Source organism: Triticum aestivum, chromosome 5B (genome assembly GCF_018294505.1).
Source record: "Triticum aestivum cultivar Chinese Spring chromosome 5B, IWGSC CS RefSeq v2.1, whole genome shotgun sequence".
NCBI lineage: Eukaryota > Viridiplantae > Streptophyta > Magnoliopsida > Poales > Poaceae > Triticum > Triticum aestivum.
This window is the reverse complement of record NC_057807.1, coordinates 268,007,486-268,035,036: the sequence shown is the minus strand read 5'-3', so window position 1 is coordinate 268,035,036 and position 27,551 is coordinate 268,007,486. Positions and strand designations below refer to the sequence as shown.

The 27,551-nt window shown below is 45.4% G+C and overlaps 1 protein-coding gene and 1 pseudogene across 2 annotated transcripts; both read left to right on the top strand.

Annotated features, from left to right (window-relative positions):
• The first annotated feature begins 599 nt into the window (after window positions 1–599).
• Window positions 600–8,283, top strand: LOC123111309 (uncharacterized). Its single transcript, XM_044532073.1, has 4 exons — window positions 600–944; window positions 1,273–1,748; window positions 5,875–6,110; window positions 7,439–8,283. The coding sequence occupies exons 1-4, from the start codon at window positions 805–807 to the stop codon at window positions 8,027–8,029; spliced, it is 1,443 nt and encodes a 480-aa protein (XP_044388008.1). The 5' UTR covers window positions 600–804; the 3' UTR covers window positions 8,030–8,283.
• A 15,874-nt stretch (window positions 8,284–24,157) lies between these two features.
• On the top strand, window positions 24,158–27,113 carry LOC123111308 (cyclin-D3-1-like; annotated as a pseudogene). The gene is made up of 6 exons (XR_006454362.1): window positions 24,158–24,501; window positions 24,665–24,751; window positions 24,843–24,941; window positions 25,042–25,206; window positions 25,574–25,827; window positions 26,446–27,113. The product of XR_006454362.1 is annotated as a cyclin-D3-1-like (transcript).
• The last annotated feature ends 438 nt before the right edge of the window (window positions 27,114–27,551 follow it).

Sequence of the window (27,551 nt, the reverse complement as noted above, 5' to 3'; positions counted from 1 at the left end):
CGAGGCGGCGAGCTCGGGGCAGGGCATGGCGAACTCGGGGCCGGGCCCGGCGAGCTCGGGGCGGGCGCTACACGGCGAGCTCGAGGAGGAGCAGCGCCAGGGCGTGGCGGCGCCGGAGCCAGCCGGAGCAGAGGGTGGAGGTGCCGGCGACACGCACTGAAGATGAAGCAGACAAGGGGATCTCGTTGGTGTCATGTGTTGCGCGTTGGGTTGTTCCATCGGCCGCATTTGTCTACCCCATGTCCGCGAGGCGGACAGATGACCTAAAAAGACAAAAAACGAATAAAATCCGTGTCCGTTTGGGTCACGGCGTTGGAGTTACTCTTACCTTCAAAATAAGTGTTGCCATCTACTCTGTGTTACTATAAATTAATGAAGTCAATTATTGTTTCATCCCATATCAACGCATGGATATTTAGCTAGTACTAGTATATATTAAATACAAGAAAGCAAAGAAGCCTAGGAGAAGGATTACAAATCCTAGACTACTAAATACAAGTAATCCAAATATATCTCTAACAATCTACTTGCCGCAGCTAATCCAGCCCTGCTATCCTCCCTGACCAGCACCACCTCGCCAACCTGGCAGTGACCGGAGACCGGACCGTCACTTCGCGAGGAGATTTGAGGGGTCGGACTGACTGTATATGCTCTATAACAGCGTGTCTTTATTCCTCCGAACACACGACCCCCAAGCCAGCACCGCCGCCCTACCCTAATCGGCGCCGCCGCCGTCGCGCGCTGAGCTGCAAATCCTCCTCTCTATTCGACGTTTCCTCTTACGCCGCCACCCCCCTGCCTCCAATGCACCGCCTCTCATCTTCTTCGCGACTTCCCATCTCTTTCATGGCATCTGCCCCGCCTCGCTGGTGGCCATTAGCGCTTGCGCGACAAATTATCCCACTCTTGGCGGCTCCAAATCCACCGGCCCGTCGTCTTTCCAGGTGTGTTTTCTTGTTCTGGTGCTAAAGTTTGCGCCTTTACCTAGTTTTTTCTAAAGGAGTTTGGTATAGTTTTAGATGCGGATTATGACCAGCTATTCAGTTTCTCTTTACCCTTCTGATGTTGATTTATGAAAGAGGGGTGGGGCGGTGCATGTTTCTTGGTCTGACTCTAAGTTTGCGCCAGTTGGTTGCTTTAGTTATCGGATCTGAGCTATTGAGTAGAACATTTTACAGGGTTAATAATGGTTACATCACGATTTCAATCCTTACCGATGATACAATCCTATGTCCGATGCTGAAATTTTATTTTTATGCTATTTGGTGATAGATTTCCTCATGGATCTCAGAACCTGGCCACCGTCAGTCGAGTACAAGGCGATGAATCTGGTAAACCATATAAACGACTGCCCATCTCGATCGCTCAAATGATGAAAAACATGAAGACTGACAATTTAAAAAAATTGAAAAATATTGGGACGAGGGGCACTGTCTCGGAGGTTATAGATGAAGATGAGAGGAAAAGTGATAAAGATGCTTTTAGGACAACATCAGAGGTTATGGATGACAAAAGTGATACATGGGGCCAAAATGTGAACTTACCTGGTTTTGAGGAAGACCAAAGTAGCGCAGCCAAGAATCACATTACTGAAATCGCTGTCAGTGAGGATGAAGGACTCAGTGATGATGAAGGATATAGTGTGAACGGTATACTTGCAAAAAGCAGACACCGTGATGGTTCTATATACAGGGATATGGATTTATATGATTGGAAAAAACATTATCGCATTGCAGACCGTATTGAGAGTAAGTGACCAATATATCATTCCTCTTTTTACTTTTATTATTAGAGATATGATTAGTTTTCTTAATCAGCGATACATCTTTCCATATCCTACAGCTGTACAGATTTGATATTGATCATATAGATTATTTTTAGAGACAATGCTAGCTGTTTGAAACACTCTGCCGAAACTTCCTCACCTTGCACTCTTTCAGCTACGACATTAACACTTCCATCCCAAAACTTGCATTCGACTCTCGCCTGCCCTTCAGGTTGGGACTGCTTGGACAAATAGCAATTGGTGTTGTCACCAGACAGGAAAGGCTTAGGTGGCATGTAGAGTATTGATGACATTGACTAGGACCTTATTCCATGCTATGCGATTACATAGATGCCCAATTTCCCATGTGAGGCTGAATAAATTAATGCTTTCTCCCTAAATTTTGCTTACATATCACGAACGGCATAGTACGCAGGAAAATGACTTGTAAATTCAGATAACAGTATAAATATGTACAGTCACACTGCTGCAGTTAATTAGGTTTAAAGCCTCTATGCATGCAACCTCAAGCTACTAATAATACAAAGGGTTTCAAGTCCTTATACAGTTCACATACTATACATAACCTGAAGGACTGCTAGTTATGAAAGGAGCCAACCAAACCTTCAATTCCCCTGTTTATCACGAGGTTGGGTTGCCACTTCCCAAAATTTATACTATCCCCCAATATATTTATCACTTTCTAGCTAGCAAAGTTTTAGTTTTTTTCTCACTGATTGATAACAATCAGGGGTGGAGCCAGGATGAAAACTGGGAGGGCGCAAAGATGTGTTGGAACTTCTTTTTGCCAGAAATGTGTGTAGGAACTAATGGCTAGATCATTTGCGGAAACTAATCAGACAACTCCACAAGTATGACTGAAGCAAAATTATATATTTCCATATAATTTCATCACACACATAATTATGATAAGCTCAATAACAAAGTAAAAGTAAACTAACCATTTTAAGATACAGTGTCTTGATAAATAACAATATGCTGTTACTGATCGTCCTGAATAAATTTTTTAACCTGCAAACTATGAGAAAAGAGGATATTAAAATCTAGGGAGAATGTAAACATTGATAAATAAAGAAATAAGCTTGAGCGCATTACCTCCTTTTCATCCCACATCGATTTTTTTGCATGGAAGGGTTTAACTTATCACCTCATTAGGGATGTTATCCTACATTTCCTTTTCTACAGAGCAAATTAGGCTACAGCTCAAAAAATCATCACCCATTTTGTTACATAAAGTATTCTTCACAAACTTTATAGCTGAGAAGCATCTCTCAACAGCTGCAGTGGCAACAGGAAGAGTTAGTACTAGCTTTAAAAGTTGATAGACAAAAGGATACGAGTGATTCTTCTTTGTAGTCACCAATCTAGGTATTGATAGTTTCCAATCTAGGTAATCTTGTATCATCGTTTACATTATGTATGCGCAAAGATCTTGCTCAAGATGGTTCAACTTGTCATCGCTGAAGTCATTAGGATAAAACTTGGCCAACTTCATCAGCTTCTCATCATCATAATGTCTAAATTTATCACTTGGACTGCAAGCACACATGCAACGGAGCAACCCATTATTTACCTCATTGAATATGTGATTTAATTCTTCTCCCAACAAATCCAAGACAACAAAAAAAAATCAACCCTATAATGCTGGCCATTTGCCTTGGCTCCTTTGGATCACTGAAATGTCATTCTTGTTGCAAAAAGAGCATACCTTGTTCAAGGAGAATTCCAGCCATACTCAGATCTAAGCTTTCCTAGCTCTCGCTTAACAAATTCCACTGATATAGCATTTACAATGTGCCTATACTTTCTCTGAAAGGTTTCTGATAGCTCATTTATTAAAGCTAATATAATCATCATCATTGTAGAAAGAATGCGGAATCAAATGACTAAAACTTTTTAAAGAGCCATTGACTTGACATTGCTTATTAGAATCTGTGCCCTCTTCCTCCACATATGCTAGTACTTTAACCACTGAGGTAAACATCTTTGCTCAACAAAGTGGTATAGTGAGAAGTCCATCTAGTATCTTCCGGTCTTTGAAGAGAAAGCTCCTGGTTTCCTCACTTCTTGATGGTTCTTTCGAAGTTTATCCTTTTTCTAATGGTAGCATATCAAAGAAATCTCCCAACATCAAATATTTTCTTAGCAATGGCCACAATAACCAAGTTAAGTTTGTGAGAAAAACAATGTATATAATAAGCTGAACTTTTCACTCATAATCTAGGCTCGTAGACCATTAATCTAGGCTCGATCATAACCTTGTCATCTCACTTGCTGTAGACTCAAACCAAGCTTTTGCAATTAGAAAATTAATTTTAGACTTGAGATAAGCAACTGTTGTTTCCTCCACATGAAAAACACCCACAAACCTCTCATGACTCGTCACATTTGTTAACATATCGTAGAGACACTGCCATTTTTTCTTTGACACTCATCAACCAATAAGCCGAACACGCCATTACCGATGTCCTTCAAAATACAACCCAATACTTCTTCTGCAAAACATTCGGGTGGATCTAAGGCGATCGTGCACAACTCCGTTGCTGCTACTCAACATTGGTGTCCTCCTGCTGGGGCCTTAAAAACTAACGCTGAATCGGTGATGCTGCCTTCGACCACAACATCCTGTGTGGTTCGTCGGGTTTTCTGATTCGTGATGACAGATGCAATTTTATTGCGGGTGGAGTTAAGTTGTATGGTTCTTTACCAGAACCCATGGTGGCTGAAGCTTTGGCATGTAACGATGGGGTCAAACTGTGCAGAGACTCATGGTTGGCTGGAGACGGATTGTCAAGCTTTGGTTGGGCTATATGGAAGACAAGGGAGAAGAATAGATCGATTGTTCTGCCAATCTTGCTGGAAATTCAAGAGCCTATTGGCATATATGCTTGTAGGAGAGACTATGAGTCATATCCCATTAGAGCCTTAGAAGGATTGAGGTTGCTCTCCCCCTCACTCTCTGCAGTGATACTAGATGATATTGAGTTGTAGCACCAATGGACTGAAAATCATCCAGTCAACTCCTTCCAGTTCCAGCACACTAATCTCATTTAAATTGATGGCAAGTGCTGTGTGCTTTCGGACATAAGTGGACATACATGTTTTGTCGAAATGCTCTTTAATCCTCACCGGCCCTATGCTCAGTGTTTTTTTTTTCTGTAAGCAACCAACAAGCTTTTCAAGGTGATGCTTTCTTTTGGTGTCCCTAAAGAACTTGAGGGAGCGAAGTTCGCAGTAAAAAGAACATATCCACTGTTAGTGCAAATCTTGTTACAAAGGTAGGTTCAGACATTATTGCATTAGTCGTTAGCTTCATGCATTAGTTGAGAAGGTTAGCTCGTACGTGCATGTAACTGCAACGTGTAGCTTGATACGTGCTAAGTAGTTGATTCCTAGCTGAATAATAGGGACATGCAGCGTGAGTTTGTTCATGACTTGGCGTAGTATACTTAAGTCTTTCTGTTAGATAGCTAGGCCATCACAAGCGGATCGTGTGATGGCACGATTGCATGTGCGTGTGATGGCATCACCATGACTGATCGGGTGGACGTGGGATGGCACGACCAACTTACCTGATCGGAGCTTGTTTTACGTTTGAGTTCTGTTAGCATATAAATAGAGGTAAGTAGAAAAGCTGAAAAAGGTGAACGGTACCATTTTTTTTTTCTATCATGCGTGTCTCCCTGTGTTTTCTTTTCCACCATGTATGCATGTTTTTTTCCGGCATGTGATCCAACAATTTCCACTTAGTACATTGAAAAAGAAAAATTCTAATAAGTCCATGTAATCCTCAAATGGCATTTTTTTTTTACATTTTGAATATCATGTATTTGAAGGGGAGCCTTGGCGCAGTGGTAAAGCTGCTGCCTTGTGACCATGAGGTCACGGGTTCAAGTCCTGGAAACAGCCTCTTGCAGAAATGTAGGGAAAGGCTGCGTACAATAGACCCAAAGTGGTCGGACCCTTCCCCAGACCCTGCGCAAGCGGGAGCTACATGCACTGGGGCTGCCCCCTTTTGAATATCATGTATTTGTTTACTGTATTAATTCGAGTTATAAACTTACACTATAACTTTACCTTTTGTGAAGCTCGGTTGGAGGCAATGACATTATCAGATCCTGCTGCAAATTGCAACGTTCACGATGGAATTTGTACTAGACATTTTGCTCGTAGCATGCTGCAAATTTACTCACTAGAGTTGGCTAAAATTCCTGTGGATGGCTTAGTAGAGTTGTATGGATATGTAGCAGTGCGGGATGATCTGGATCCATTGCTTAATTATGTTGTCAATATTAGCAGAGATGATCCCGTCATCGTGGAGCAGGTATACATCTATACTTATATGCAAAGAAGTCTAGCCTAACACCCCATGCTATCGAGGTTTGTCTGCGTAACCAGGTGTTTGCCCGATAAGAAAAATCTCCACTACCATCTAAATCACACCTTGGGACAGTTTTGAAGGCAGTTTCACCTATGTAGCTTGTTAGGTGGATGCTGCCACGTGGGCAAAATCGCCCCAGAGAATAGATTTAGCTGGTATGGAATATTTCAGGGGTAGATACCAGATATTGTACTTGTGTTTTAAATAGACGAATTGATATTTGATGGGGTTTAGCAAACCTGTTCCTTATTTTAAGCTATATTATTCATTTCACAGTATAATGTTAAACTTATCACATGAATATAACATATGAGATCAGAGCAGTTACATTCTCTCGATGGCATACTATAACTACTACCCTGCTCTTGAATTATTTAGTAGACATGAAGTTCAGTTTTCGCTCTTGGTTTTCTTAGTAACTAATAGGATTAGTTTATTGTTGTTGTTCCACATATTTCTTGTGCTGTAGCTCCAATTTAATAATTTGTCTTAGCTGCGAATAAATGATTCTATGCGACTATCTGTCCAAAAGTAGCAGAATAGTTTTCTAACACGTATGATTGTATATGCCAATACCCAATACTATATTATGAAATGCTGATTTAGTATGAGAGCAAGATTTGAGTTATGAAATTAAGGGAGTATCATGTCCCAAACAAATCCAAATTGAATAGTTTTCTATTCTTGGCTGGTTCTTAGCACACCAGGAAATTGATATCCTTTTGTTTATAGACGAGGATGCATACCCCCTCTGTTTGGGTTTACACGGTCTAATACGTATTTTGAGATTTACTTTGACCATCAATTAATCAATAATAATGAGATATATGGCATAAAAATTATGCCGTTGGAAAATTCTTTGAAATACAAATTCAGTGGTATACCTTCTGTGGCCTGCGTATCATATATTATTGGTCTCATTGATGGTCAAACCAAATCTCAAAAAGCCTGGTCTGAGGGAGTATCATTAATGAATCCATCAGTACAAGTCATTTTCTTTCGTCTTTTCATTACACACATGCTTATGTACAATTGTGTAAATTTGGGCTTTGAAACAAAGTCAAATAAATTAGGGGGACCAATTTTCCCTATCACCATTATGCAGCTCATAACTGTCTTGTTTGAAATGTGACAAATATCTCGGTTATCAATTATTAAAAACTCTTTTGAAGCAAATTTTGTTACAAGTGAAACATCGTAACAGAAGTATTTAGCTTTAGGCATTTCTCACTTTTCTCTATAAAGAGTTACTAAATATAACCATTTTGTAGGGTTCTCTCATCAACATGATTGGCCCCAAGCGAGGGATAGATATGGCAGATCATGCTCTACTTGAATATGACATGAAGATCAAGTCAGGTGAACAAGAAAAAAATGACCTACAGCTGATTGATGGTGCATCATTCATAGGCCCCTTAGGCTCATGGGATCAACCATGCACATTTCACATTGCTGGTGATTGTGGCTCAGTTGACATAACTTTGTCACGCCTTTTAAAAGCAGTTGAGGCGACCGTAGAGGTTCTCATATTGGAAGTGAAAAGCAGTTTCAGTTTGTCCGTCGGATGTTTAGCCAGTGGGTTTAATGAAGAAATCCAGCTCTTTGATGGCACCATCGCTGATTCACAAGGCCTAAAGAGGTCCGTGGTTGCTGTAATGAAAAACTCTTCGATAGATTTGAAGTTCAAGGTAGGCGCACTGTCATCCAGTTCCGACCAACATTGCTGTTCTTTCAAGGCGAAAATGCACGGGCATGATATTGAAGAAATAAAGACTGATTTTGCATTAATCTTAGTGAAGGTGATTTGGTCGACCTTGCCTAGGGGCTTTTCCGCCATGTGTGATGGGCTGGCTCGTGATTAACTTGGAGTGTAATAATCAAAACTATCCTAGCAATTCTTTGCTAAGTGTAATAATCAAAACGACAAGTCTTTGCATACTCAGTCGATGCTCCGAGTCGTTAAGTGTACCAGTGGCTGGGTTAAGTGTACTAGTGGATGGGGTGCGCCTCGTGAGGTGTAAGTGTGCGGTACTTGTCATGCTGTTAAACTTGTTAATGTGTTTGTACAGCCCATGGGCGCGAGTTGCATCAAAACAACATACTGTATATTTTACTAGTAGCAAGCAGAGCAAGTAGGTTTATATTAATAGATAGCTCCTACAAGGCAGATCAGTGAGTAGAGAGAGACGGCCAGCAGTTGAAATCAAAGCTAAACATCTTCCAAAAGGCGGGCGATCTTCGAAAGAGACCGTTCGTACCATCACCAAAACGCAGGGCTTCATATATATGGTGGGCTTCATATATATGGTGGCAGGCCTGCTGACGGCGCTGCGTCTAGAGACGATGGACAGTGAGTTAAACCGGAGCCCTTGCGCTTGAAATGGAAGGCGCAGATGTTACCCTCATGGATGTTGGCGTGGTGCAAAACCATGATCATGAATGGTGGCCTTCTTGTCGGTTCCAAGCATGAATCGGGTGTCACAGCTCATGGCGTCTTCTCTGAGCTTGAGTGGGAGGGTGTCATCATCGGGTGTCACAGCTCATGGCGTCTTCTCTGAGCTTGAGTGGGAGGGTGTCATCATCTTCATGAATGTATGTGTGCAGCTTGTCCTCTGTGTGCTCCACCTAAAAATACTGTTAAGACAAACAAAAGCAGTTAGTTCACGACAAAACTTCCTCTCAAACATTATACTTGCACTAATAGGAAGATAAAAGAACTATGTAATATTTGCTCGGCTGGAACAAATGCAATAAAAAAATATTATGCAAAAGAGAGAAGAATGAATCTCATTGAATATAACTAAGTATTAGAGTGAGAAAGAACATCGGCGAAAGAAAATTGACCGTACAGATAGACATAGCAAATCAAACTTGTCATTTTCACATACACCGTGGGCATAGCACTAAAGCATCAGTGGTGTTGAAAAATTAGAGTGAAAAACACAGATATTGAGTGACAATCAATCAACAAGTTTTGTGTGATAAAAATCAATAAAACGTGGCACTCTGTAGTATGGAGATATAACTTGCTACATCATGAAAGTTAGTAACATTGAACGCATTTGAACATACCATGTGTTGGCCTGGTTTGGCAAATGCCTTGTTAATGGTGCAGACATAGTACTCAATCTTTGGCATCTTGTGCTAAAACATGGCGAAGAGCTTATCCACGTGGCGTTCATAGAGCTTCACTTCATTGCCCTAGAAGCAAAATTTGTCCAGCTCGCCGAAGTACGCGTGCCTGCATTTATTTTGTGTTTTATGTTAGCTGCAGTTCCAACAAAAGGTAGGAATTGTTTTTGAAAGGACTCTATGTGTGGTTACCAAGAATGATGTAGTCGCAGGGCTCATCTTTGACCTGTTGTCCCTGTAAGTAAGAAATGCGATTGATTGTAAATAAGATAACATGGAAACAAATAAAGGAGAGCACCTGTTAAAAAGAACACATTCGAATTTACTTGGTGTTTCACGAAAAAGACGTCCCCGAGTTAGGGGTATTTCCTAGTGCATAAAGGCAATAAAAATGCAGACGTGCCAGTATACATTCATATACAAATAAATAAAAAAGACAAGAACACATAGAGAAATACTGCTTTATTAATTCTCTTGAGAATTATAAAGCGCGGTTTCCACCTGATTATAATATTGCGCCACGGATAAGTAATGTGACTAATATCCAGCGACCGTGGAGATTCTAGTTCCCAGAGCCTCGTAAGACAATCCGGTTAATTACATCTGCTGGTAAATCCCGCAGAACACCTTCGATTAAGTTGCGCTGATGGTGGTCGTCTTGAACTTGAAATATTCTCATGATATATTGAGAAGTAAAAGTGGCAGACATGAATGTTACAAGGCCTCGTTGGTTACCACACTGGGTTCATAGTAAAGTCTCAAAAATGTGTTCGGCCTCGTGAGTGAATCCGGCCTCGTCGGCCGGGACAAAAGGGTTTCAGCCTCGTTGGTCACGGAAAGGGGTAATAATGTCTCCAAGCCTTGTCGGTCAATGATATAATGCGTCCAGCCTCGTTGGTCAGGACAAAGGATTCCAGCCTCGTCGGTCGCGGAAAGGGGTAATGTTTGCAAGCCTCGTTGGCCAAGGAGAAGGTGCGTCCAGCCTTATCGGTTAGGATAAATGATTTCCTGCCTCGTCGGTCACGAAAAAGGGAAAATGATCTCTTGGCCTCGTCGGCTAAAGAGAAGGTGCGTCCAGCCTCGTCGGTGAGGACGACAAATGATTCCCGGCCTTGTTGATCGTGAAAAAGGGAAATTGATCTCTTGGCCTCATTGGCCAAGGAGAAGGTGTGTCCAGCCTCGTCGGTTGCGGAAAAGAGAAATGATCTCTTGGCCTCGTCGGCTAAGGAGAAGTATGTCTGGTCTGGCCTCTGTTATTCAATCTCTCATCTTTTCATCAAGGTGCAGGCATGAGTTCTTTGCTTAGTGTCCACCTATGCCTGTATTTGGATCGGTGTAAACTGATCAAATCTTCTGAATCATGTTGTTCATCTGCACATGTATCCGAATTGGCGAGCAAAGCCATGGCCAGTGTAAACCGATCCAATCCTTCATGACCTTGTTCATCACTTGTACCTGCATATTTGGAACTGACAAAACACCCACGATATGATCTGTTGAGCCGACCTGTCCATCACCTGCACCTGTATTTGGGGTTGAAGGAACACCCATAACCGGTGTGAACCAATGTAATCTACCTTGGCCCTGTTCATCACCTGTCTCTGTATTTGGGTTGACAAGTCAAATCATGATCGAAAAAAACCGATTTAATTCTCCAAGCCACCATGGGCGAGAGGAGAGAAGACGCTCGAGCAGTCCTGCCATGGATGAACCTCTCTCAGACCTGTGTGTATGCATGCGAGCGGCCTGACGGCCAAACCTCTCATGGGTCGGCGGTGGCTTCGCCGCCGGCTGCGCATGTGAGCCGCCTGGCCCCAGCGGTGTATCTATGTGTATCAGCCTCCCGGTGTTGGCTCCTGCGCACCTGTGTACAATAATTATTAATAATCATGAATCTCACCTTGATTACCTGATTCGGCGTAGACACGCGGCCAGGCGGCCAACTTCATGGCGAACGCTGGTATCGAGAATCGAGAAATAAGAAAGACAGGAGATTTTTTTTCAAAACTATGATATATTTTATAGCATTTTCGGAAACTATAGGACGTAATGCAAAAAAACCAAAACTAGTAGCCCGTCGGCCATCTTCTGGCCGAAGTAATAGTTTTCGGCCACGGTTAGGCCGAAGTAGGGTTTTCGGCCAACACTTGACCGAAAAGTGTGGCACCTGGCCGAAAAGTTAGTTTTCGGTCAACACTTGGCCGAAGTAGACTTTTTGGTCAAGTCTAGGCCGAAAAGTACTACTTCGGTCTCGTGTAGGCCGAAGTTGCATGGCTCATGCTGAAATGTATTTTCTCGCCACCCGTTTCCCGCCAACCCCTTCCCGCCACTCGTTTCTCGCCAACCCCTTCCCGCCATATGTTCCCGCCACCCGTGTCCCGCCAATCCCTTCCCGCCTTATTTTCCCGCCAATCCCTTCCCGCCTTATTTCCCCGCCAACCCTTTCCCGCCATAACGCAGTTATTCTTTCCCGCCATTTTCTCCTCTGTATCTATAAAACCCCCTTCAGCCGAAGGTGGATAAGCATTCCAGTGTAGTGTAGTCGAGATGTCCCATTATCCGTTCGATCGTAGTTTTCACCCTGGGATGAGCAGCACTCTTCTGAGTCTAGTTGCCGATTTCAGGATGGACAATAGGATAGTTCCATGGGACGAACTCATCAGTAGTGACACCATAATGAATGAGTTGGCTCACCAATTACGTAGGTCTGGGTGGCCTGAAAGGACCTATAAGGAGGTACGTCAAGAACTTCTTAGGTTGCATGAAAGGTGGAAGAAGGTAGTGGAGCCGAAGAGTGAAACTTTCAGAAGGACTGCAACAAAGAATATATTTTTATGGACCGAGGAGAGCGAGGACGACGAAGATATCTTCATGTCGCCGCTTCCGGGTTCTGCATCGTCGAAGGGCAAGAGTTCTGCATTGTCCAAAGGCAAGACTTCTGCATCCTCGAAGGGCAAGAGTTCTGCATCCAGCAAGGGCAAGAGTTCTGCATCGATGGAGGGCAAGAGGACCGCATCGTCGAAGGGCAAGAAGGCTGCATCAATGGAGGATGACGATGATGACTTCATGTAGTATGTAAGATGTATTCCAGTTGTACCGTTTCATTCAGATGTATTTGCATTATTAGTTTGTATTGTATTATTGTAGGGCATTATGTTCTATCTGAATTTCATTTTGTAGTATGTAAGATGTATTGCACAAGTTCAACTGGAATAAGAATGCGAATTAATAGTAATATGTCTCTCGCACACATAAAACAATATATGTCTCCTGATCAGATAGAAGGAAGTGCGATAGTAACACATACATGAAGCATGTCTCATACATAAATACTGACACACATATGCGAATAGTCTGAAATTAACATAGATAATGGGTCATACATAGATAGATAAGCATATCACTGCGGGGGACGGCGACGAGTCTGGGTCTTCCTCGGGCGAGGACCGGAAGGCGATAAGCGCTGAGGCGGTGGACGAGGCTCGCGATAACCACGACCATAGTTAACCTCGTCTGTCACGGTCTGTGTCTCCTGCGTCGGTGGTGGTGGTGGAGTGTGAAACACTGTCTACGAGAAGCCATAAATGTTTGTAGCATGGTCATCATCCTCGCGGTCGCTGTAACATCCCCAGCATCACACTACAGTAATCTCCCCCTAATGAAGGTCATGTCATCATGATCATCATGCCAAAATGCCACTTGTCCAAAATCTGCTTCAAACTCAAATTCAAATTGCATGTTAATATTTGCTTCTTCTTTCATGCAAATAAAATAGTTCATCCTATGGTAAATAATCCATAGATATTCGTCATGTTGAACCAACATTTTTTTTTGGAATTCCCAAATTGCCCCGGAGAATTTATTATCTGGTCCAGCAGTAATTAAGATGTCATTTTTATTTTCTAAAATGCTCGGACAACTCCTGATGGCCCCAAACTTTTTGTGGCAGTGCCCAATAATTGTTCAAAATTGTTTTGGCCAGTGGCATATTTTTGCAAAGTCAATTGTGGCTAGAAGAAAATGCAAAAGCTACAAAAAAGGGGGGAAATAAAAAGAAAAAAATAAAAGGAAAGAAGAAGGGGTGGGAGAGCCCCTGGCCTTCCCTTGGGCTTCGGCCCATCCCAACAGGCCGGCCCAGCCATCCCACTTCCCTCGGTCGCCTTCTCCTGTTCCCCTGGCGCCATCGCAACAGGGGCGCGGTCGCCCCGGACCGCCTCGCCGTCGACGACGAGGGAGAGGATAAGAGCGCCCCCTCCGGCTCCTCGAGTCCTCCCCCACCTACCTCCACCCACTCCCCCACTTGCCTGCCCTCCTCCCAGATCCATCAGGCGCTCACTTCCTCTCCCCCTCGTTCCCCATCGACACCCGAGCGCCATCGCCGCCATGGCCATCGTCACCGCCGTGGTCACCGGCCTCCCCGCGCCTTCCTCCATGCCCGGGAGGACCGCCGCCGTCCCCTACTTCCTCTTCGCCGACCAGACCGAGGCGAGGAGCCCTGCATCATCGGCAAGCTGTCTTCTTCCTCAACGGATCCCGACGCTCCACCGTCGCCGATCCGTTCCGCTCTGCTGCTCCTAAACTACCAAGGGCCATCGGCGTGCCTCACGGTGAGCTCCTCCCTTCCTCCTTTCCTCTCCTCGCGCCGTGCCTTTCGCCGTAGCCAGCTCGCCCGCAAGCCGAGCTCCGCCGTCCGCCATTGCCGTCGTAGGGCTCGCCACCGAGCTCCTCCGCTCGAGCTAGTAGCTCCGACGAGCTTCTGGAGCGCCGTAGGCCCCGCCTAGTTGGTTAGTTTGGCCGCTCGCGCGCTCTAACGCTGAACCCGCTCGCGCCCGTACTCCGGCGCCGTTTCTACTCGTCGCCGGCGCCGTTCCGGTCGTTCCTGGCCCCGGCCGTCGCCTCCATCTTGCGTGTGACGTCGAACCGCGTCGAACGCACCTAGCTACGACCCCGGAAAACCCCTGTGCGCGAAACCCGACCCCCTCTCCCGACGTGCGCCGCCGCGGGAGGCTCGCCGGAGTACTTCCAGCGCCAACGCCGGTGAGGCTGACCTGGCGCTGACGTATGGGGCCCGCTGAGCCACTGACGGGTGGGCCCAGTTGACTGGTTGACTGAGTCAACCCACTGACATGTGGGGCCGAGTCAATAAAATGTTTTAGATAAATAGAAAATATGTTAATTAAATTGACTAATTAATCTATTCACCAATTAGGCACTGACAGTGGGCCCCGCTTGATAATTAGTATTAGATTAGTCCAATTAACACTGTTTAATTAGTCCAGTCACTGACCAGTGGGTCCCGCTGGACCCACAGGTCAGGTTTGACCCCAGTCAACCGTCCTGTTGTTTGCTGACATCACCTCTACATCATGCTGACGTCATATTCCATTTCTGTTAATATAAATATTTCCAGAATGTTGTTTAAACTTTAAAAATTCATAGAAAATAAACCGTAACTCGGATGAAAATGTTTTCTATATGAAAGTTGCTCAGAAAAATCCAACGAATCCGAATACGCGGCCCGTTCATCTGTCACATGCCCCTAGCATGCTGAACATGGAACTTTCCCCCTCCGGTCATCTGTCTGACACAGGTCCGGAACCGGGAACACCTTCCCGGTTGTTTTCCCCCTTCACCTATAACGTCTAGGACCGCGTTAGAGCACGCTTAGCGCTACGTATCGTCATGTAATGCTTAGTGTTACCTCTGTTTGCTATGTATTTACTGTTTCTTCCCCCTCTTCTCTCCGGTAGACCCCGAGACCGATGTCGCCCCTGTGATCGACTACGTCACTGACGACCTCTCCTTGCCAGAGCAACCAGGCAAGCCCCCCCTTTGATCATCCCGATATCGCCCATTCCATTCTCTCATGCTTGCATTAGATTTTGCTACTGTTATTTTTTGCACCTATTCTGATGCATAGCCTGCTTTGGTACCTACTGTTGTACCTTACCTGCTTATCCTAAACTGCTTAGTATAGGTTGGTTAGTGATCCATCAGTGACCCCCACCTTGTCCTTGTTGCCCCTGCTTCATCATTGAAGACCCGATCAACGGGATCGAAGACCAGGCCCCGGCACCGCACATCACTTTCCCCTTAGTTGCTCGACACTACTGGGATACTATCGAGTGCCGAGGGTGAGACCTCTACAACATTTCTGATGTTAACCCTGTAGTGTAGCTATTCGGTCGTGGTCATCGAGGGTGATTTCCTCTTTAACCACTTCCGATACGACTCTGTCGTGCAACCCCTCAAGTGTGAACCTCGAGGGTGATTCCTCTACGTTCACCTTGATGATTACATCGAGTGGAAACCACCGAGGGTGATTCCTTGGGTTTTCCTCTTGATGTTTGGACACACGGATACTTGGACTTTACAACTGTTACTTGGAAAGTGATGTGGAGACGGGTTGACCTGGAAGGTGCCCGTGAGATAATTACGAGGCGTGGCCGGGCATTCTTAGCCCTTGCCGCAAGTCCTCGAGACGGGGCAATGGGGTCACTTCTTTCGTGAGTCTCTGCTTGTTACCGCGTGTTCCTAATCCACTACGATTTGGATATTTGATCCGAGGGGCCTCTGGCCTGATAGCACTAACCATCACGTGGGCATAGTATGGGCGTTCTGCGTCGTATACATCAGCCGAAGCTTAATAGACGTCAGCGACTGAGTGGCGCGCGCCGGGTTGGACTGCGCAAGCGCCTGCCTTGTTGAAGGAGGTAGCTAGGTCTGCTCACCGGCCGCGTACGCAACGTGCAGGAGTTTCCGGGGAGATGGCCCATGACCCCTGGGGGCATAGGTTTAGTCCGGCGTGCTGACCTCTCTGTTAAGTCTAGGTCGGGTTGCGGCGTATTGTTTGGCCGAGGCCGGGCATGACCCTGGAAAGTGTGTCCGGCCGGAGTCAATCGAGCGTGGTGGGTAAGTTGGTGCACCCCTGCAGGGAAGAAAACATCTATCGATAGCCTGTCCTACGGTAACGGACACTTGGAGTTGTATCCCGATCGATACAACTAGAACTGGATACTTGAGATGAGAACTGGATGGTGATGAGGATTTGATTGTGATGATAACTGGATAGTATGGCTCTGGGATTGCTTTCTCGCAGGGAGTCGAGAAAGGATCTCTGGCCGAGGTTGATAACACTACTACCACTCTACTTTATGCTACTCTACTCCCTCTTGTTTGCTGCAAGATGGTGGTTCGAGAAGATGCTAGTCTTCGATAGGACTAGGCCTTCTCCCTATTCTGGCATTTCTGCAGCCCAGTCCACATATACAGCCTTCCTTTGATAATGTTGCATATGTAGTGTAGATCCTTGCTTGCGAGTACTTTGGATGAGTACTCACGGTTGCTTTGCTCCCCCTTTTCCCCCTTCTTTCTTCTTTCTGGTTGTTGCAACCAGATGGTGGAGTCCAGGAGCCAGATGCCACCTTTGACGACTGCTGCTACCCCGAGGGTGCCTACTACCACGTGACGGACGCCGACGACCAGGAGTAGTTAGCAGGCTCCCAGACAGGAGGCCTTGCCTTCTCGATCGTTGTTGTTTTGTGCTAGCCTTCTTAAGGCAAACTTGTCTAACTCATGTCTGTACTCAGATATTGTTGCTTCCGCTGACTCTTGTGTTTTCGAGCTTATGTATTCGAGCCCCCGAGGCCCCTGGCTTGTAATATAAAGCTTGTATTATTTTAATTTGTGTCTAGAGTTGTGTTGTGATATCTTCCCGTGAGTCCTTGATCTTGATCGTACACATTTGCGTGTATGATTAGTGTACGATTGAATCGAGGGCGTCACAGTCGCCCTCAAAGTAATCAGCACCACCACTAAGGATGGGTGACTGCTCTGAATGCATGAACGGTTGCGACTGGTTGCCGCCTGCGGTAAAGTAAAGCATGTAAAATTGATACAAATGCATGAACGATTACTACTCTGTTGAAAAGAATGTAGTGAGTAGGGTTACCTAGTTCCATCTGCTGATGCCAGTAAGCGCTCCCTAGCTGTGAAGGAGGTGGCTCATGCCAGGAAGAGCTCCCTGGCTGTGAAGGAGGTGGCTCATGCCAGGAAGAGCTCCCTGGCTGTGAAGGAAGAGGTTCTTCACGGTGCGCAGAAGGTCGTGGTTGTGAACGGTGCACAGAGGGTCGTGGTTCTGAATGCTGTACAGAGGGACGTGGCGGACGATGTGCTGGAGGAGGAAGTGCAACATCCGAAGACCGTCTACACGTAACAGCTGCGTAAATCCCGCGTAGCTTGTCATCAAGACGCCTCAACCATGAGACGCCCTCTCGCGGTGGGATAGTTTCTCCCCTCTGATAGCGCCGCATTAAAGCGGAAACCTCCTCTCGCGCCTGTACTGTCAAGTCACCCTGTAGATGAAGAGTTAACCAATTATATCCTCGTTGTATGATAGACACCACGAATAGACATCCCAGTTTAACAAAAGACTCAACATATAAGAACCAAGGCATTTACCGCGTGGTGTCTGGTTCCCACAACAGAGGCAGTTGGGTACATATCGCTGGTGAGAGGGGCTTCGATCTGATCAGGAGCAGCTGATGGAACCAAGTAGATCCTCGTTGTATGCCAGTAACGCTGCAGATACAACCCGAACATTTCCCAGTTAAAGGCCCGAACCTCACCCCAGATATTTGTCGCAGCGGTAGTCCATTCGTCAACGTAAGGGGTAATGCTCTTAAGCCAGTAATCCATCGACTTGTTTCCTCCTAGGCGACTGTCCCTGATATTGACATGCACGATACATGATTAGGTATATTATGAATGTAAAGCTGACAACTAAAATAGTATTAGTACTTACTTGTGCACGTGGTTTGGCAAGTGTGGAATATCTGGAATCTCAGGCTCTTGATATAGACCGAACTGTCTCATCACCCTATGAAGAGACATCTCCTCAACCGTCACATCGAACACCAACTTGGCCTTGGTCATCCAAAAGTGCCGATCTCTAGTGCATAATCCAGAAATCCCAACTGGGTACCTCGATGATATAGCCTGAGCCGAGTATGGCTCCCAGATAACTTGATCCTCGTGCAAACTATCGAACTGCGCCGTGAAGGACGGGTAGCATCCCCTAACCTGACTATGCGCAAATTGTCTCTGTGCATGACAACAAATAAGCATTAGTAATACTATTGAATGGCAAGAAATAATTGAATTAAATATTACTTAATATAAAAGTACCTCTCGTCGTGCCCAAACAGATCCCATAGTAGGTAAATCGCCGATAGCAGGCACATAAGCCCCAGCTAAGTCCTCCAAACCAAAAGGTTTATCAACGTAGACATAGGGTCGTCCAATAGGGAATCTCTCGTATGACCAGAGCTGCAACAATAATGGACATCCAACAACACCAGATTTTCTAGACTTCAACAAGCAAGCTTTGCACAGGCCTCTGTACGTAGCCGCTAACACAGCAGAACCAAAACTCCTCTGTAGAATATCCGTAGGGCAACGTGCGTCAGCTATCTCTCGTGCAATACCGATGAGTCGTGCATCGACAGTGGTCACGTGGTTCTCCGTAAACATCGTCTTGCCGAACAGCCAAAGAATATATGCCTCTAGGGACCGGTCAATCTGTGCCTCTGACAACTGAACATCGGGATATCCTAACGAGACAATCTACATAGAAACGTAATAATTGTATGAAAATCGGGCAACTAGAAAACAACATTTGTTTAAGTGGCCTGTGATGGTTACCTGAAACTGGCTCAACCATCTAAAAAGAGGTCCATGAGGATCGTTGTCTATGGCCCTAGCAGTCGGGACCGCAGCCAAAAAACGGGTCTGCATCGCTGTTTGCCAACCAGATTCTGCCTCTAAGGGGCCTATGGCAGCACCGGCCAGAGGTAATCCCAACAAGTAAGACACATCCTGTAAAGTAGGCGCCATCTCTCCCCATGGAAAGTGAAACGTATGTGTCTCTGGCCTCCATTTATCTACTAAGCAGGTAAGGAGTGACTTGTCATAAGAGAAACGTTTCACTTGCCTCTTGTGTAACTGCACTGGTTCACCTGCCTCATCTAAGTCCGTACCATCAATCCACTCATCCAATGTACCCTCAACCAGCCGTGCCAAGGGTAGAAGTCCAGCCCAACTTAACCTACAAAATAACAAGATTGTTAGCGGCCATGAAAAGTATGTCAAACATAGTAAGTCATTATATGGACTCCATTATATGCACACATACCTATCAACCCATGAATCGTGTATCAGCCAGTTAGTCTTTGGGGTACGAGTGACCAACACGTCTAAGTTGTTGCCCGCTTCCAATAGGGCGCCCCGGTGCTTTCTATCGATGTTACCATTAAGCAACGGATACAAAGACATATCTGCAATTCAAACAACAAATCTTAGGTGCAAATACAAACATAGTCCTGACATATTACAAATACAAACATAGTCCTGACATATTACAAATACAAACATAGTCCTGACATATTACAAATACAAACATAGTCCTGACATATTACAAATACAAACATAGTCCTGACATATTACAAATTAAAACATAGTCCTGTGAATTATTTCTTCCTCGTTCGCCCTACGACACATTATATAGCTTGTGAGTTATTTCTTCCTCGTCCGCCCCTTCGTCCTCGACTGCCACGACCACGTCCGCCTCTTGCTCTTGTTGTCGCAGCCGTCAATGTGGAAGCACTCGTCGATGCGGAAGCACCATCTTTGTTCAGGTCGGGACAATATTTCATCCTATGCCCATAAGCCGCGCATAACAAACATTGCCTGGTTGCTCCACCAGCTTCAGACTGGTCCATATCGTTCCGGATGCGACGGGCCTTTCGTCTGCCCCTACTTGTTCGCTGAAGGTCTGGATGCGGGATGTATACTCTCTCACCGTCGTTTACCTTGTTAAAATTGCCGACGACTCTAAACCCTGTCATCTCGCCTGTCCAGGTGTTGAGCACTGCCTCTTTTGAAAAGTATGGGGACACGAAGGAGATAGCATCCAACTCAATCTGGCCACAGGCAGCCAACACATGAGAGCAAGGTAGGTGCAACAACTTCGGTTTGTTGCATGTACACTCACACGTTGGATAAAATTCCGTTCCAATTTTTACCTCGTGTGTCTTCACCTCATTTCTAGAACCAAAACCATCGGTAGGAAGCTGAACCTCATACCTCCTTTCTTGATTCCCTATGAGTCTGACAGTGTGCTTCTTTGCTTTCTCTATCTTCTTTGCCATGTATTCCATGACACGGCTACAATAAGGTGTGTTCTGATTATCTTCAATATGCTTCTTTGCTAACTCGTGCCTTTCTCTGAAATATCTCAAAGTGTCGTGGAATACAGCCTCCACAATAGCTGTGAGTGGCAATGCTCTATTCCCTCTCAGCACAAAGTTATACACCTCTGCAAGATTGGTTGTCATGTGGCCATACCTAGCTCCATGTGTGTCATGCAGCAAAGACCAATTCACTGGAGGCTCTTTCTCTATCCACTCAGAAAAATTCTTTATTGCCCTTCCCTTCTTTCTCTTAGTATTAGGGGGGTCAATTGCTGGCAAGTCACAAAGACCTACTGGCTCCTCTAGCTCCGCGATGAGTGCTGCTAATTTAACTTGATCTTCTTCCATTTTCTTCCTCGCACGGACCTGCTTCTTAGTAAACTCATCTAGTTTTGACCAAATAAATTCGTATTTGCGCTGTTGGCTCTGCTTACATAATTTTTTGAACAAGTTCATCAACCGCTTGTTCTTGAACTGTGAGAAAAAATTAGCCCCAAGATGGCGCATGCACCACCGGCTCTGCAAGTCCCTCCAAGGTGTTGGTTCGTCATCTGTTGGATTACGAAGTGTCTTCACGGCCTTCAATATACCAGCATGTCTGTCATGAATGACACACACGTTTGGTCGGTCCTTCACGATGGCAATTTTCACTTGGCGGAAGAACCATACCCAGCTGAGAAAGTTCTCACCCTCCACAAATGCCATGGCAAGTGGGATGATTTGATTGTTCCCGTCCACACCAATAGCAGTCAGAATTTGCCCTCTATACTGACCGGTCAGGAATGTACCATCCACAAACATAACAGGAGGACAATGCCGGAAAGCTTCGATGCACATACCAAAAGAGAAAAACACTCGTTTCAACACCTTGAAATCTGGTATACTCAGCAACCTCGTGTGTTGTACATTCACATAAGTGCCGGGATTCCTCTCCTTCAGTATGCCCAGGAGACGGACAACATTATCATATGAGTCGAAGAACGTCCCAAACCTTTCCTCCATAGCCTTCTGCTTAGCCCTCCAAGCCTTCCCATAAGGAATGACATAATTCCATCTGACCTTCACTGCTGTCTGGATGTGTTTTGCTTCCATATCTTTCTTCTCTACTATCTCAGTATACATGAGTTGCGCAATGAGACTTGAAGTCAGGTTCGGATGCCTCACCAACAGGTTCTTCCTCACACAATTATGTGGGACGACAATGGTGACAACCCAGTGGATGTCATACTTCGGCACATGCCCGTGCACCTTCCCAGGATAACTTGTTTCAACACATTTCACGGTATAGTTTGTTGGACTTGATATGTGTTTCCGGAAAACCCTCTGCGTAGACATAGCCCACTTTATCACCGCATACTTCAATTTTTTCTTTGTATCAAACATAGCCCCTATCTGTACTTGGTTCAGATTATACTGCCATGGAGTCTCATGGCCATCGTTGACCGTAAGGCCAGTGGATATGTCCTGCTCCCATGCAGAAGGAATCGGTACCTCCACTTCATCCTCAGAATTTTCAGAATCCAGTTCCTCCACCAATCCATCCTCGTCCTCTTGCTCCATCACCCTCTGCATTTCATCCCCTTCCTCATCCCCATCAGCAAAACCAGAACCAGCTAATATTATCGACTGGCTACTCCGCCCAGTATCAGGACCACAAACATTGTGTGGCACGTACTCCGACTCTTTCTCGGGTTGGCTAGCATACACATCTTGTGGCTGTGACCCGGATAAAACAATCTCGGTCGCCACTTCACTGCCCTGACCGGTTTCATACCCCCTGTGGAGTTGTACGGCATTCTCCTCCTTCGGCACAGGTTGCACAAGTACATATGGGTGGATTCTTCGGTCTCGGCAGCGTCTTAACAGGGACAGCCAATGTTGGCTCCTATCTACCGGCATCAACTCCCACTTGACATTTTTACAAGATTTGGTCCACAATGCGTGAATACTGACGGAACATACTTCAGGATCAAGCCCGAAACTAGTTGTCAACCAGTACTTCAATTGTCTAATGTCCAGTCTGTCCGGGTCTGCTAGTGTCATGACGCCATTTTTAAACTCGCTAAGATCAACTCCCAACTCATTATATCGAACGTTACCAGCGCCGTAGTAAACAGTCAAATTTACTGATTCAGACATTTTCACCTGTCAGACATTGTCATCTTCTCATTAATCACAACGAACACTAATATTACTCGCTACACTGACTACGCGCTAAAATGCCACCACAAACATATTAACACTAACTAATAAACTATACAATTTAGAGAAAATTTGTGACGCCATGGTTATACCTTCGAAGCGTGCGTCTCTTCCGGTCACCGGCACCGGCCACCGGACAACGGCAGCGCCGCCCACTCGACGGCCGGAGGTTCAACTCCGGTCACCCCCCTAGCTGCTGCTCCTCCTCACCACCTCCTCCTTCACAGCTGTTGCTCCTCCTCACCACCACCTCCTTCCCAACCGGACCTCCTCCACCCAACCATGGCTCCTCCCCCAAGCGCACAAAAAACTATCCCATAACAAAAAAACACCATAGGCCGGTGGAGAATGCTATGATCTATCTATTCTGTGCCTTGGTTGTGTAAATGAGTGCAAATTGGAGGAGATCAGGGAGGAGACCGGAGCTCTACAGAGAAGAACGAGAGGAACGAGAGAAAGAAGAGGCGAGCAGGAAGAGGAAGGCGACGACGGGATTGGCCTTATCCAGACCTTTTCGGTCTAGGCCTGGCCGAAAAGCTTTTCGGCTGCGGGCTGGCCGAAAACGGCCCACTTCGGTCTAGGCCTGGCCGAAGCTACTATTTTCGGCCCAGCCCCAACCGACGAGAACTCTTCGGCCCAACTGAGGTTCATTTCGGCCTACAGCTGGACGATAAGTCCTTTTCGGCCTAGTTCTGGCCGAAAACTACCACTTCGGCCACCACGAGACCGACAAGGTCATATTTCTGGTATATTCACAATGGGTACTATAGTTCCCGAATTAGCTATAAAAAAGGTGATAGTTTTGAAAAAAAATCAAGACAGGAGCCCCCGAGGTCTCTCAGAATTTAGCAACTCTCGACCATCGGACTGATCCCCTTGATGCATTTTCGGCCGTCTGATCAAGCTTCTAGATGACCTACGCCGTTGGATCGAGGCCTCGCTCCTGTAGCAATGAATAGTAACCGTTTCCCTGCATTTTTGCTTACTCCGTGGTTTCGAGCAGATCTTGCTGATGTGTGGGGTCCCTCGCTGGTGGGACACGCCTGCCAGTTTGTGTGGCTGGGCGAGTTAATTGTGCCACCCGTAGGCGCCCTCCGGTGGCTAAATATCTCGTGCCACCGCCGAGAATATCGTGCCCCGCCGAGGGTATATCCGGTATTTCCTGTGGTGGGTCTGTGCGTGTCGTCTGACGGTTGGCTCGTGGATGGATGGGGTAAGCAGGGCGCCGATTGGGTGAGAACCCTAGCATCCACTCCCCGTCGCCGTTACTCTCATGCCGCCTACCTCACCGCTGCTGCTCTCCTCCCCGAGCTTGCTCGCCGCCGCCGCATCCCATCCCCGTCGCGCTCCCGCCACCATTCCTCCTCCCCTCCTACCACTCCCCTCCCCAGGCCTAGAAATCGGTGAGGAGGCCGAGTCGCCACCCGCTGCCGGTCCTCAGACCGTCCTGATCGACCAAGCTCAGGGTCGAGGGGCGCGCCGGATCTGGGCGCGGTGGCTCGTATCCCAGGGAGATCCCCACGTTGCGCGGAAGGACGGCGACCTCGCCACCCGGGCTCCCTTCCTGGTCAGCGCCCTGCGGAAAGGTTACTGGCGGACCACCCTGTGCAGTTTGGGGACTATGTGGCTGCGCCCGTCAAGACGGAGAATGAGCACATGCCCGCCGACAGGTACCCCAGATGCTGTGGCCGTGGCTCGAGGGCCTGGATTTGGCCGTCGTTAGAAAGTACGCGATAGATGGGATTTGGAAGGTGAGCCCCCATATCTTGATTTGATTCAACTCATTCCTTTCTAGCGTGGTACTGATATGTGATGGTCTGGATTTGGAATATGCCTTTTTTATCCATTTTAATGGCGATTTTCTCATTGGATTGCTGCTCGATGATACCGTCCTGATCAACGGTGCCGTTATAGCTGATTAAATCTGCAAATTCTTTGCCGTTGACTCCGGCATTGTCTGTCAACTACCTTGATAGGTTCCTCTTCGTCTATCCCTTTCCTGTAAGTCTATGATCTCAGTAGCAACTGAAGTAACCCTGCTAAAATCCCATAAAGTTCTTGGAATCATTGAGGAATTGATTTCTCATGACAGGAAGGCAAAGCGTGGGTGACACGGCTCTTGGCAGTGGCTCGCTTTTGTCTCGCTTTAAAGATGGAGGAGACCTATGTGTCACTCCCCATGGACCTGCAGGTCAGTGAGTGATGCATCTCATCTCATGATAGACCTCCGCGTATTGAAAGGTTATGTCTTCCAGTTTCATCTCAATTAATCAACGGTTTTTGCTTGACAGGTGATTGAGGCAAAGTCTGCTTTGGAGGCAATGACCATAAAAAGGATGGAGCGGTTACTGCTTGCTCATTTATTGACTACTTCCTTCGCAACTTCAATCATCATGACGCACCCTCCATGCTCGCATTCACCCGCACGACCGACTCCATCCCGAGCACAGCTAAAGGTATGAAAGTTAAATCAGATCCCTTTTTTTAGTATTCATAGATCAAATGTGTTAAATCAAATCTCACTTTTAGTATCCATCAATCAATGCGTAAAATTTGGCAGCGATCAATTATTAAAGTTTGAGAATTTGGGAGTTGATTTTTGGGTTCAGACCTTCAGAGTTTGCTGCACCTATTGCACTTGCTGTATTTGGGTTGCTGCACCTGTTGCACTTGTTGTTATTTGGGGAGCGCAATACTTCAGTGGTCGAAAGGGCTACAACTAATTGCATGTATATAAACAAGGTAGTCATCGTCTCAGTGTTATCGTTAACTAAACCATTTGCCCACCATTACCTAACCCGTTAATGCAATGATGTTTTGTAGGAGCGAGTGTTAAGATGCCACAAATTGATTCAGGACAAGATAACAATGGGAACCACTGTCATCAAATCGGTTGGATCATCAATGTTCTATGTGCCGCAAAGCCCGATAGGCGTGTTGGATGCTGTTGTATGTCTCAGCCAACAGAGTGATGATACTGTTGTTGGATCTCTAGCAACATGATACCACATCGCTCTTCGACAAGCAAAAGGATGAGAATTGACAGATGACCGATCACATGTCATGATGTACTTCAGGTGTGTTGCTCACCATCTTGGCCGTCTTGTTGTTTCAAACATCTCAATTTAGTTTGGTCACTCGAGAACTGTAGTGTGGTTAAGTAGTTGCTGGAAGGAACAAAAACACAATAGTCAAGACTTGACCCACAAAAACAAATGGTTTGTCATGAGCCTATTCATGCAATCGACATATGTAAGGGGCATTCTAAGCTGTTAGGGTCAACCTTACAAGTAGAAACACGATGAATGAATATCTGGTGATGGTACATCAGAATCGCCAAACTCAACAGAATATAAGCATGTGGTACTAAAAAGTACTGCTAGAAATTTTCAATGTTTAGACTGTGTGATGTTCCATGTTCATCCCTGTTGGGAATACTTTGATAGGACTAAATGAATAATAGAACCCTTTGTGTTTTATATGATTTATTACTGAGGGCCTGTTTGGAAGAGAGGGGTTGGGCTAGGAGTTGGTTTAATTTGTACATTAGGACAAAGATGATTTAGTGATGAAACTACAGTTGCTAATTCAATGTATATATCCTACTCAATGTACACATCAACATTCTTATGAGCAATTTAATATGTCCATTTCATTCGCCGTTATTTCTGCTGACGATTATTTGAAATTATCAGGCAGTAGCCCTCTTCAAGTCCTACTTTGGTGGAACTTTTGATGAAGATGCTATCAGGAATAACTTGATGTCTATACCAACTTCTTGATGTTAAGGGCACATCCAGTTTTGGACTTTGCCTGGTGCTTCAGTTTCCACCATGGATTGCTTTTTTGTGTGATACCGACTCTGCAACTGTGCAGAGATTATGGACATCAGTTATCCTCAGAATCTCTCACCTGAAATTCTGAAGTTATATATAATCCAGGAAGGCGTACCGTCGCCATTTTCCTCCAAGATTTGAAATTGAAAATAATCTGTCAAAACTGAAAGAAATTGGAGTATTAAAGATCTGCTTGTACTGTCATTTTTTTGTTTGAATTGTGCACCAAAATAAACTGTTGCCAATCAGTTAGTAGCATAATTATTGATAGGGAGTATTTAGGACAATCCATGAGGTATACTTAGATGCAAAAAAAATCTGTTAGAAGATGTTCGTTTTTTTCCTGTGTGCAACTTATGTATATGGGGGTTCAGGAATATCATTTGTACTGAATTTTACTGTCCAGATTGTAGCTTGTACTGTCATTTCTAAAAAACAGTAACACAAAAAGATCAGATCCAGCTCCATAATTTTACTGTATGAGACAGCCTATATAATTTTCAGCTCCATAATTTTCAGTTTGTAGAGCTCTGTGTTGTCCTGTTTTTCTGTTGTTCTATTTTTCTATTTTTTTTGTGGTTATAGCTCCTATACCGATTACCATGTATTCGTGAAAAATAGATAATGAAAATCAGCTTATTGCTTTACCTGGAATTGTAGCTAGGCATGAAGGATAGAAAATCTTGCACATGCCATGGTTAGGATGAGATACCTCACGTGAATGTTGTTATGGACAAACATTTAAGATAAACTTAAGTAGTTAGAGAAACTTTTTATGCCCTTGAATAGGGCTCTACCTGATAATTGTGTTGTCCATTTAAATGAATGTTATGCACTCTTAGTTTTTGGATAAATTTCAGTAAAATTCCTTTAGAATCATTCATGAGATGTGATGCTCATAGGTGCATTAGTCTGTTGCATATCACGGAAACTGAATAACAATATCCCAAGGCCCTCTCTGGTTG

Bases quoted from the DNA above. Each gene is read 5' to 3' on its own strand.
- LOC123111309 (XM_044532073.1), top strand. From the start codon at position 805: ATGCACCGCCTCTCATCTTCTTCGCGACTTCCCATCTCTTTCATGGCA. The intron at 1,749-5,874 runs GTAAGTGACCAA...CCTTTTGTGAAG, and splicing joins CATTGCAGACCGTATTGAGA to CTCGGTTGGAGGCAATGACA. The intron at 6,111-7,438 runs GTATACATCTAT...ACCATTTTGTAG, and splicing joins ATCCCGTCATCGTGGAGCAG to GGTTCTCTCATCAACATGAT.